The sequence below is a fragment of the Argentina silus genome (assembly GCF_951799395.1).
Source record: "Argentina silus genome assembly, chromosome: 9".
Lineage (NCBI taxonomy): Eukaryota > Metazoa > Chordata > Actinopteri > Argentiniformes > Argentinidae > Argentina > Argentina silus.
This window is the reverse complement of record NC_139663.1, coordinates 12,234,085-12,247,266: the sequence shown is the minus strand read 5'-3', so window position 1 is coordinate 12,247,266 and position 13,182 is coordinate 12,234,085. Positions and strand designations below refer to the sequence as shown.

Below are 13,182 nucleotides of genomic sequence, written 5' to 3'. Positions count from 1 at the left end.
GCTGTGTCAAAGTCGTTAAGAAACACTCAAAAGGTGTCCTGGCAAACAGGTGCTATTACTATATTGCATTTGTGGTTTTAGACTAACGTCAATGGGAAGAGCAAGAGATCGAGGTTTGGTAGGGGAGAAAACGTGTGTGAGAGAGGAAGATCATAGGAAGGGCGACGACGGTAAACCTGAATCGCTTTCTAGGCCTATAAGACGTTTGTGTATACAAAGTAGGCTAATAGGATAGTAGGCTTTTTTTATTCATCGTTTGTTCAAATTCCAAAGAGAGAGCCTCGTTGGCTATTGACTCCATCCCTTTCATAGACATACAACAGTACAATACAGCCAGGCGTATCCCAAAGGATGATGTAAATAGGCGATATAAAGACCAGACATTTGTGTACAAATGTATTATTCAAGACCAAACATCTTGCTGATATCTTATTTTGGCCCATACCTTACGAGAGGCATAATACTAGGGCTATTAGGCTTGCCATTTCCACTCAAATATCAATGATATTCAGTCCCACATGCACTGTAGTGTCACCATGTCATCAAAATGTAAATTAACTGTAATAAGTCTACTTGTCTTGGTTTATAAATAACATATTCTTACCAGTATTGTCATTCCATGACAATGTGCATTCAAATTATTGTGTTATACTAGGCCTCATTTAAAAAAATAAATAAAAATAAATAAATGTGGGCCTACATTATATGAAAGTGTGACTCATCTTCTTCCTTGTGCATTGTGTTTTCTCCTTGTGTCTGTCTGCGTCTCAGTTCACCCTCCCTCAGTCTGAGGCTATGAGAGGGAGAGAGGAGTCCCAGGCCACACCATCATGCTACTACTGAGAAGCAGGGATGAGATTTTGGCTGGCAATACACAAGGTAGGACACACTGATAGGCTCTTTCGGTAGTAGACTGCTAGAGCTGGCTGTTATATCTGTCATTCTCTTTCAGCAACTACTCACAGCTCACAGGGCCCGTCTCATCCCACTAGGGGTGTGTGTGTGTGTGTGTGTGTGTGTGTGTGTGTGTGTGTGTGTGTGTGTGTGTGTGTGTGTGTGTGTGTGTGTGTGTGTGTGTGTGTGTGTGTGTGTGTGTGTGTGTGTGTGTGTGTGTGTGTGTGTGTGTGTGTGTGTGTGTGTGTGTGTGTGTGTGTGTGTGTTTAACTGTGTTGTCATATGCTCTTGGGATATGTTGTTCCATTCAGTGTTGATATGCCTCTGTAGTTCTGTGACCCTGTTTCTCTTTCTGTTTACACTTTTGATGTTGTTATTGGGTACAGAACTCTACATGGTGTACTCTCTAATAGGTGTTTTTGGTGTGCAAAAATACATGTCAATTCTCCTTGAAATAGTGCACTGTCCGTCTAAAATCTGTTACCATGGTTGTATGTCAATCCAGGGTTGGGTAGAGAGTAGTAGCACGTGCAGGATGGAATGTGCTGGCTTTGTTCTTGAGAATCGCTGAGGATTTTAGCGTGGTGCGCACTTCTGCGTGGTGCGCACTGATCAATGGGGTGTGTCAGTGTGTGGATATTCAACCTGACCCAGCTGCCATTGACTATTGGCTTCATTTGTATGTCTCTACGAATATTGATTAAGCAATTAAAGGATTTGTTGAATGAGTTTTGTGGCAAAAGGGTGGTGCCCATTAGTGTGCGCCTGTTTGTGTGTGTACTGTTGTTGTGTGTGTGTGTGTGTGTGTGTGTGTGTGTGTGTGTGTGTGTGAGAGAGAATGTGTGTACTGTTGTTACGTTGTGAGTGTGCGCTTGCGTGTGTGTGTGTGTGTTGTTTGTACTACAGGTGTATGTGATAAGATAAAGATCTGTTCTTCATTTTTCAACTGAGTCTGAACAGTACATGCACTTTATGAACATAGAAATAACAGAGAACAAATGTATTTGTCACCAGGCCTGTAAACACCATTATTATATCTACAGTTTCAATCTCATTGGTTTTGCTCTGCATTCTGCTCATTCTCTCTCTCTCTCTCTCTCTCTCACTCTTTCTTTCTTTCTTTCTTTCTTATTCATCCTCTGCCTCTGCCTCTCACTATCATTTTGACTTTGAACGTACGTTCCCCCTCTCCCAACCCTCTATCTTCTCTCTCTCTCCATGCACTGTTAATCAGGCGTGACGTTTAAGAGACTCAGCCACTGTACGGAGGGAGAGTGAGGAAACTTAATTCTTCTCCTAGGGGCCTCTGATGTGAGCACACTACAAATGTACAAATGTTGTTACACTGTTACTTCTATCCTATTACTTTTACCCAATATGCTGCCACATACACACACATACGCACGCACGCACGCACGCACGCACGCACGCACACACACACGCACACACACACACACACGCACACACACACGCACACACACTGCTCCAACCGCCTGCTTTGGTGTTACTGAAATCGTAATCATTCCTGCTGTAGGCCTAGTAACTGCTGATGACGCAGATTTGTGTACAGCCACAATAGTGTACAGCTATTGAATACTATTAACAATACTACTACCCTCGTTTAACTCCACCTAATTTTACATTCAGTGTATTTTAATCTTGTTAATAATAAAAAACATTTTTTCTAATGAGCCCATTAGGCCTAAATTCAATGACTTTAACTCTCTGTTCTTTGATGAAGCTTTAGAGAACGGACTCAGGAGATAATGGTTCAAATTAGGTCATGTGATCTAAAAAATAGCGCGGTGATCTTTTTTGAGCCTTATCTTGTAGCACATGTATACCTTTTAAAAATTGGATTTCTTCTCTGTATTGTATTACAGTAGCTTTTGTAGTTACCCATCGCTCTTATGTATGAAATGCTCCCGCGACTTGGCTCCAACGCTAGTCATTCCTCCTTTTGAGTGATGGAGAGAAGGTCCTAAACAGACGGAGAGCAGAAGAATGGAGAACAGCAATTCCAACCGGTGTAAAAAGAACCCTTTTAAAATTGCATTTTCTTTGACTAAGTCACCGTCATCAAAGCTGTTTTAAAAATAGACTCTTCTAAGGCACATACAAGCATAGATCCCTGCACACATCATCACAGACACACACAGTGGGGTATACAATACAATACAATACAGCTGCAACCTTTCATCTGGAAAATACCCCCAAGTTTACGTGCCATTTTGATACCTGCTATGGTGTCTGTTTCATATACCTCTGTTTCATTTCCCTCCCTCTTTGCCGAATAGCCGAATAGCTTCTTTACTGTAAGATTCTTGTGATACTCTATTGAGATAGAGAGAGACAGGGAGAATTTTTACTTTGAACGTGTTTCCATAATCGGGCAAAATGGAAGAGTCTCTGAGTTAGTGACCATGTAAGGGAGGGATGGAGGAAGGGGGGGTGGAGGGAACAGAGGAAGAAGAGGAAGATTATTCTGCAAGTTGTTGTTGATGTGGGTTGGTAGGGTGTACAGTGAGTCATGGTGAGCTTATAAGCGTTGTATCTGTGAATTGTATCCAGGCACACATTCAAACTACACTTCAATGCCATTCTGAGGGGTAGAATCATCTACTGAATCGATTTCTTTTCTGATATTCAATTAATTCACTTGATTAATGGTTATTGTCCAATACGGGTGGTCTATAGACCTGGGTAGCTTTTTATTGCCATAGTAATGCTATCAATGGATATTAATTGGATCTGCCAAGATCACGTGGTGATCTCGGTCATTGACCTGGGACATGGTGGGGCTGTGGGGAAGCATTGATTGGATTGCAAACAGGAATCAATACACCTTCACTCATCCTTGTCTTCAGGAGCAAGCGAACATAAGTCACCTGGAAACCTGCCTGGAGAGCCAATCATTAGCTGAGCGGTGCATTTCCAACATTTGCTTTGGTGACATCTGTTACCTCCAGGCCACTGGGTCTTCAGGCGCTGCTGTGCAGAGGCCTCGCCGATGCTGACGTTGCTCCAGTTGCTGGGTAGCCAAGCCTGTACTGCACTTCCATACGACACACTATGTCCACTTCTAGGGTATACACTATGCCCACTTCTGTGCTACACACTATATCCACTTCCATACTACACACTATATCCACTTCTATACTACACACTATGCCCACTTCTATGCTAGACACTATATCCACTTCTATACTACACACTATATCCACTTCCATACTACACACTATATCCATTTCCATACTACACACTATATCCACTTCCATACTACACACTATATCCACTTCCATACTACACACTATATCCACTTCCATACTACACACTATATCCACTTCTATGCTAGACACTGTATCCACTTCTATACTACACACTATATCCATTTCTATGCTACACACTATATCCACTTCTATACTATACACTATGCCCACTTCTATGCTAGACACTGAAACACTTTGCATTGCCTACAGCTTTAACAGCTCTAACTGTTGTTTTCTCCCTTCACACCTAAAGGCTGTGTTGTTGTGCTGTGTATCATGGGAGGCTGTTGGAGGTAGAAATCGGAGGACGGGCTCATTGTAATGCATGGTGTGTTTGATACCATTGTAATTGTAATGCATGGTGTGTGTGATACCATTCCCTATTCTGTTCCGTGCATTACAAGCCTCCCCTGCTGTACAGTACATCGACAGTACACAGTAACTGTGCTTTATTGTACACAGCAGTGCTGCAAATCCCTGTCAACCTCGCTTGGAGGTTAGCTGGACAGACACATATATGTCTCAAAGACAGGCCAATAGACCAACCTCCACCAGCTGTATTGTATTATCCCATTGTACCTAATAGTGGTTAGCAGAGATGTACTTTTTCTACGGTATAAAATGGGAACATTGTGCTTCTGTTGTGTTTCTGTCACAACAGAACACACTCAGCTTAAATGCCAAGCACCTGCTTCAGACCCTGGAATAAATGTTACATTTGCAGAATTATATTAATTGCTTATTCTCTTAATGCTTCACCAAAGTATTGTTATTCAAATTCATTTATTTTTTTTACCTCTGCCTAACTGCTGAAACAATGGTCTTCAATACCTTGTGGTTGGTAGGAAATTCATGTTTTGAGATAGGTAGACTTCGGTTCCAGTCATTCTATCAAAACAATGGATTATAAATGCCTTACACATACATACTGTGCAGTATTCCTTCGAGTCCAGGGGAGGCTGGTGGAGGTAGACACTGGAGCACGGGCTCATTGTAATGCATGGAATGGTATGAGGAATGGTATCAAAAACGATTTTTACCTCCACCAGCCTCCACTGGTAGAGCCCTCCATGTTGTTGTACATGATATTATCGGTAGCCTACTGTATCGACTGAACCAAAACATGTATTATTCTAAAAGCCTGTTTGGGATGTCTCAATGGTGAAAGGCTCAAGTACAACCAGTGACCCTTGCTTGTCCTCAAGTGCAGCCAAGCCTTCTCTGAGCGGCTAACCCTGCCACAGCATAGCCTCTTAGCCCACTGGTATTGAAATGTCACAGTTAATGCAAACCTCGCATCAGTGGCCCCCGCCAGGCTATTGTAGCACCCTCCACTCCTCTCCGCCACGCCACGCCACCACAGAGCCTTCAAGGAATTGGTCGGGGCGGCTGGGGGGCTGGTGTGTATGTGACAATACTGAATATTCCCCTAGTAGATGGTATTGGAGGGTTATTGATTGGATTGTGTTAAGAAAAATGCCCTACGGGAGTTTATCCAGAGGTACTCCCAAGAAGAAGCTAATTCTCCCCTGAGGGAGTTCCATCCAGAGACTGTCAGGACCGGTGATATGTGGTAGCAAGGCTGCCAACGAGAGATGTGGGTGTTCGCTGCTCCACACATATATTTACCTCTGAGAGGAACAGCAAGAGGGGTATGGTTCAGGCTATTTCTGTCTTATCTGAGAGAGAGAGAGAGAGAAAGAGAGAGAGAGAGAGAGAGAGATCTAAGATGTTACAATGACACACACACACAAATATTTGTAACTGTAGGCCTATAGAACTTGCACACCATTTTAACTTTCAAGCTGTAACTCTAAACCATAGAGTTTGTTTGAAAGAAACGGGGGTCCAACCAAACATAGCTTGTCAATGTGTGATACCTAAATTCCCGATGTCGTTCAATGCAGCACAGTGCAGTCATTTTAAGCTCTGTGGTGTAAGAAATTGCATGTATTAAATCAATTTTACATGAAACTCACATTGATTCCCAAAGCCACCAGGGTTAGAGAAAGCTAATGAATATTGTTTAAATGTTGGGGTTTGAAATCCGTTTACAACATTAAAGCCCTAAATTCAGCTCTTTGCTCTGTGGATGTCTCATTCCCTCCAATTAATTTGCACAGTTATAGTCTAACCGCAGTATTACAGGGAACACTCTGCTTCTGTTGTCATTTTCTATTTTGTCACAACCACTGCTTAACTGCAGAGCAACTCAGTTTCAAACCCCAGGTTGAATACATGCAATATTTTCCACATATTTAATTTCGATTTTTTTTTTGTCCCCACCCTCCTGACACTGTTCCCTGTGAAGTAAACTGAATAATTGTCAGAACTTATTTAGAATCTCTACTAAAAAAAACGCAGCTCAAGTTGCCACGCACTGAATTTCAAACACAAACGGTAAACATGTTTAAACATCTCTGTGTTAAAGTGTCCTAAATACAGCTGGATTGATGTGGGTGACCGGCTTCACAGTCTCCTCCACACACTGCTTCAATATTCATCTCGAACAGCTTCATTGTGGTTCCATACAAACCACATGTTTTTCTCCCCTTAGTAGCAGAAGTGCTAGCTAAGGTGTATGTGTGTGTGTGTGTGTGTGTGTGTGTGTGTGTGTGTGTGTGTGTGTGTATGGGTATCAACGTATCAACGAGTGTTTGTCTATGTTACAGTTGGCATGGCTCGAGAACAGCTTGCTTATTAATTAACCATGACCAGGGAGGGGTCGGGGGGGGGGGGGGGGGGGGGGGGCAGAGGGTGGGGAGAGGGGAGAGGGGAGGGGGGGGGGAATTAAGGATGGTGGTGGAGAGGCGAGCTTGGACGGGTTGGGGGAAGGGGGTGGAGTGGGAGTGTGTGTGTGTGTGTGTGTGTGTGTGTGGGGGGGGGGGTGTTAAATAAAGCCCCTTGAGGAAGACAAGGCTGTTAAATTCAGCCACGGCCCAAAAATGTGCCACCTCGAAAGATGAGACAATTAGGACACGTTCACACTGCAAGACCCTGATGGCACACTCATTAACAATGTGTGTTAGAATGTGAGAGAGGGTGTATGTGTGTTTTTGCAGCTCAACGCCAGAGAGACGCTTTAGCTAGATAGGGCTCTTGCATTTAACACAATTATTTTACCCAACCTGCCCAATAAGATGAATGGAAAATGGAAAGCAACACATAGCCCAACAGAACATAAGAAATGGGAAAAGAGATCACTTCAACGTGTTGAAGGTCTTACCCTGCACTGATTCTTTCAGAGGATGACCAACCAAAGATTTACCCTGGGTTTACTGAGACACTGCTCTCATGCTCAGGTGGTCCCGCCTTCATCACACGGAGGTTGTCCAACCAAAGCTTTACCCTGGGTTACCTGATGAGTGGGTCCCTGGCGGTGGTGGTAGACAGGGGCTGTCCCAGAGCTGAGTCAGGGGGCCGTAGAGCTCTACAGCTGGGCTGGGGGGCTGGGGGGGCTGGTGGGGCGGACGACGGTGGGGCGGGCAACCAGGCACCTTTCATGTTGCCATTGATTGGGCCTCTTGGAGGAGGAGCAGTGATGTGTCTTATGAAGTCACGAACACCCTTAGGGTAACACAAGCAACACAATCCCCCCGTGGCTCCGTAGGGCATGAGCTGCCAAGCCCTGATCTAGATACCGTGTGTGTGTGTGTGTGTGTGTGTGTGTGTGTGTGTGTGTGTGTGTGTGTGTGTGTGTGTGTGTGTGTGTGTGTGTGTGTGAGAGCGTGTGTGTGTGAGAGCGTGTGTGTGAGAGCGTGTGTGTGTGGGCATGTGAGAAAGAGAAAGAGAAAGAGAAACGATGTGTATGTATAGTGTGTGTGTGTGAGAGAGAGTATCTGTAATTGGGAAGGCAGTGTGATTATGGTTGAACGGCTGCGATTGAGTGTGTGTGTACATGTTCATTATGGGGACCTGTACACTTTACATACATTTATATCATAGTATACATTACTATTATACATTTACAACATAGTATATAATGTGTGAGTGTGTGTGTGTGTGTGTGTGTGTCTGTGCATGCTTCTTTTTGTTTGTGTGTGTGTTTGGCTGTTGTCTGCATCGCAAGAGTGTTCCAAACCTTAAAGGCCCACATTAGTCATTTTGACATTTTATATATGACATCCCGGTGCTGCACAATGTTATTGCACAATGATTCAAGTCAGAAAATTGCCATTTAGGTCAAAGTATGTGTATTTTGGGCGATACATTCTATTGTCTTAGCTCCTCCTAAAACAATTTCCCACTTGCCGTGATGTATGACATTTCACACAGCTACAGAGCTCCATAGTGTGACGTTGCTAGCCTGTTTCTAAAGTTGCGCCCAAATAGTATAATATAACCCTCCGAACCCCCTTCACCTGAGTCAAACAACCTTTCGACACATTTTTTTTAGAATTGCTCGTAGCTATATCTGGGTTTACTTTCCCAAATAACTCAGTGAATGACTAACGTCATAACTTGGTGCATCTGTTCGTTGAGTATGTTTTCTCAAGAAAAGCCAGGAAGCAAAAGTGAGGCTGGCATGGGCCTTTAATGTATCAATCAGTAAGAGTGGCAGAGAATCCCACATGCACAATAAAGCAGGACTGAACTGCAGAGCAGAGGGAGAAGCATCCGGAACTGTGCAGCGAGCTGTAGAGAGGAAAACAAGAAATAAGGGAAGTTGAAATGTACTTATCATTTTCCTGTTTTCATTTTACCACCGAACGAGCTCTCTTAGTCTCTGCTTATCTCCCTCCTGCCGTTGCTATGTTTAACTTTCTCCCCCCTCTCCCTTTCCTCTGTTCCCTCTCTCCCCTCTGTGTATCACCTCTCAGATCTAACTTTGGTCCTCCACACCCCCCCCCCCCCCCCCCCCTCGCTCTCTCTCTTTCTCTCTCTCTCTTTCAATCTCCCTCCCTCTGTCATGAACACACTCTCTCTCACCGTTTTTAATTAAAATCTCTCTGTATCAAGGGATTCCGTTGTAGCTGTGATTTAAACAGGAGGGTGACATAAACATAACATTACTGTCAGGCCAAAGAAAGTTCCATCAACTCATGTGAAATGTGCTGTGCTATCCATTTCCCCATGGCTGCCTGTCTTGGTCTATATAGACTACTGTACATAGTCTATATAGACTACTGACTACTGTACATAGTCTATATAGACTACTGACTACTGTACATAGTCTATAAAGACTACTGACTACTGTACATAGTCTATATAGACTACTGACTACTGTACATAGTCTATATAGACTACTGACTACTGTACATAGTCTATAAAGACTACTGATTACTGTACATAGGCATATCACCCTTTTTTCTCTTCCTTATACTGTTCCTTTTAAAACAAAACTTGCTAAAGGCGTCTGTCATAAAATGTTACCGCATACACACTGTACTGTGTTGCCTACCACCTTGCTGTGTGAAACGCAGCACTTTTCTCCTTCCTAAGCGTTTGCCCCCATCTCCCCCCATCTCCCCCCACCTCCCCCTTACCCACTGTGGACTGTGTGTCTATGGTGGATGGGGTTGGGTCTCCATAAATCAGGATGTTACCACCGGCGCTATAAGGCTAGTTTTTAATTAAAACTGTGAATCAGTCCGCCTGTATTATGAATTGTACTCTGCCACGACTGAATAAAACATGCAGGGCTCACTTCTCTCTCTCTCTCTCTCTCTCTCTCTCTCTCTCTCTCTCTCTCTTCAATATATATATATATTTTTTTTACCTCATAAAGTCGTTGTGCTGGCCAGGTCCAGCTATAGGCTGCCCGACAGTGTTGTTGAGGGGAGAGACTCTGGGAGCTTTGCGCTTGCATAAATATAATAACACAATATGGAGGGGCATTGGGGTCAACACCATTATGTTACACAAAACAGCTACAAGGGCCTTCTGTAAACACCGAGGCCGGCATAAATGGATGTGATGTGGAGGTGAGTTCCGCATTCAGCGGCACGTTGATCATGTCATTGATGCCTCTTGAGTGTATTTATGTCAGTTGTTGATTTCAAAACACATTCACATAAGATGTTGTTGTTTATTGTGAGGCTAACACAAAGCGCTTTTGTCCACTAGTGATATGAACTCATTATAAGAGCACATTAGCCACATTAGCCTCCCTACAATACACAATGCTCTCTGGTCGTACTCAGAAAACGTGTTCTTTTTTTGGAAGCCATTCATGAATATAAGTGATCAAGAGAGAGAGGGAGTGAACACGATTTCCACCTTTCCCCGTCGAAGGGCAGCTGCAGCAAATGAAATAAATAAAAAAATAAATCTATGAATACATTTACATGCAAAACTAAAAGCTCTCTTAAAAGTACGACCAGGTTGAAGCTTAACAACATGTCTACTTCAACGGTCCTTATTGCTAATTTATGACCTTTTGGTGTCTGGCGGGTACAACTGACAGCATCCCAGGGAGAGCAGGGATGAGCCACGCTGGCAGAGGAGGAGAAATTAGCCCTGTGGAGCATAGCAGAATAGGAGGCGCTTCATGATACTTTATTTCAGCTAGAGGGACTAACTGGAATTCAATCTTACAGCTTTGCACAAGCAAACTCATGAATGCTAATTGTTTCTTAATTGAAGGTGTTGGCGCGACTCACTTCACTAGGTGTGACGATGCAAATGGGGTCCTGTGGTAGTTGGAGACACTGCCAGAGAGAGAACTCAGGGGGGTAGAGAGACGGGGGGTGGGTCTTGGATCACCTTCGACACACAAGCAGGTCTCTCGTCCCTAGCATCATTTACGTATATTTACATACATGAATATGATATGTTGAAGTAAGATGTGGCATTTGGCATGTACAGTAATTGAAATATTGGAGAAGTTTTAGCCTTTTATTCCATATTTTTAAGCCATATTTCTCTGAGCATCTCAGTGCATTTGTATAGTTTAAATGGTTTAACAGGCTTACATTGAAATATGACAATACCTTATCCATTTATATTGTTGATGAGGTGTTTTTGAGACCCTTACAATGAGCACTCCGAGCCAGCATCTTTGATTGAGACATTTAGATCGTTTTGTCACACAGATGTGCCATGTTAGAGAGACAGCTCTCTGGATCTGTCTTTCTGTCTGTCTGTCTGTCTGTCTGCCTGTCTGTGTCTGTCTGTTTGTCTGTCTGTGTCTGTCTGTTTGTTTGTCTGTCTGTCTGTGTCTGTCTGCCTGCTTGTCTGTCTGTCTGTCTGCCTGCCTGCATGCCTGCCTGTCTGTCTGTCTGTCTGTCTGTTTGTCTGTCTGTCTGTCTGTCTGTCTGTCTGCCTGTCTGTCTGTCTGTCTGTCTGTCTGTCTGTCTGTCTGCCTGTCTGTCTGCCTGCCTGTCTGTCTGTCTGCCTGTGTCTGTCTGCCTGCCTGCCTGTCTGTCTGTCTGTCTGCCTGCCTGCATGCCTGTCTGTCTGTCTGTCTGTCTGTTTGTCTGCCTGTCTATCTGTCTGCCTGTCTGTCTGTCTGCCTGTTTGTCTGTCTGTCTGTCTGTCTGTCTGTCTGTCTACCTGTCTGTCTGTCTGTCTGTCTGTCTGTCTACCTGTCTGTCTGTCTGTCTGTCTGTCTGTCTGTGTGTACCTTGTCGTTGTCGCTGAGGCTTTACTCTGCGGTGTGTCCTGGTTCTGAGTGCTGGGTGGGATTAAACACGGAGAACATCCATTGGGAAGCGTTCCTCCAATGATGGTCATTATCCGGCGGGGAGTCTCATCATTGGCCCGCAGCTGAGATGCACGCCTGGGCTGGGAGACAGCATGACAGCCTTACGCCTGCAAGAAATTGTGATGATCAGGCGAAAAAACAAAGCCAGAAAAGAGATACTCTGGGAGTGGGTAGAATTCCTGCGTTGTCTCACAAGGGTTTAAAACATGTTGCCGAACCAGAAACAGTTGCTGGAGTTTTTGAATTACACCCTTTAAATAATGTAATCTGTCTCCTAATTCCCGGCATAGTCTCTCTAAGTGACAGGTCCCACGAAATTGATACCTGAAATTAATTAAAATCAATTAATCAGAAATGAAAATGGAAACCATTACTCATTCACCTGAGTGAGGAACAAAGAGATGGGAGGGATAGATAGAAGGAGATGAGATGAACAAGATGGGGATAAAAAGAATAGAAATAGGAAAAGATTTTGGAAATACAGGTCACGTGATAATTAAGTGATATCTGATTATTCCACATTATACGACTATAGCCTCCATTCACTGTCGTGAAGTGATGACAGTTTACTGTAAAAACAATCCACCAACCTCTACCGTAGGAAGTATCCTACAATTCTACAGTCCAAACCTCTTGGTACTGTCAACAAACGTTTCAAAGCCATTGCTAAGGGGGGAAACCAACAAGAGAGTTGCTTTCTTCAATTGTTAGTTTGTCATTTGTCAGATTTTGTTTGGATTGTACTGAAGTCCTTTGCAGTACATTTGCAGCAGAGGGTCTATAATGTTTTGTTGCTTCTCTGTGTGTCTCCTGTGCCTTAGCAGGGTGTGTGTGTAATTTGCACACTATAGACAGACATGGACACCACAGTGCAGGACAGGATTAGGTTGTGTTCTTGCCTAAGCATATTTCAGGGTATGGGTTTTGATGTATTTTGCTTTAGACGTGAGCTGTTGGTTTTCACTTGAAAAGGCATATTCTGAGCGGGTAGCTACAGTACCACATATCCCATATCTTGTTTTAAAAAACTGCTGCTGCACAAAATCCAATTTACACACACACACACACACACACACACACACACGCACGCACGCACGCACACACACACACACACACCACGCGCACGCACGCACGCACGCATGCACACACACGCATACTGGCACACTGGCACACACCACACACACACACACCACACACACAGGCACACAAAGAAGAGAGAAAAAAACCCTGCACACCTACTAATCCAAGTCAGGCTCTAGGTTCCAAAAATAACAGCTTGGAATGAGATGGATGGAGGAGGACAGATTATTGCAACTCTAATCTGTGAAAAGCTGTCAATAAAGACATTTAAAGTGATTACAGGCCTGTTATTGG

At 43.8% G+C, this 13,182-nt stretch overlaps 1 protein-coding gene across 1 annotated transcript in view; it reads left to right on the top strand.

Annotated features, from left to right (window-relative positions):
* Nucleotides 1–852: 852 nt before the first annotated feature.
* grin2ba (glutamate receptor, ionotropic, N-methyl D-aspartate 2B-a) overlaps nucleotides 853–13,182 on the top strand; it is a gene marked incomplete at both ends in the record, with an annotated part of 64,993 nt that continues 52,663 nt past the window's right edge. The window contains 1 exon segment of the mRNA XM_083676500.1: nucleotides 853–879. Coding sequence (XP_083532626.1) covers nucleotides 853–879 — 27 coding nt within the window.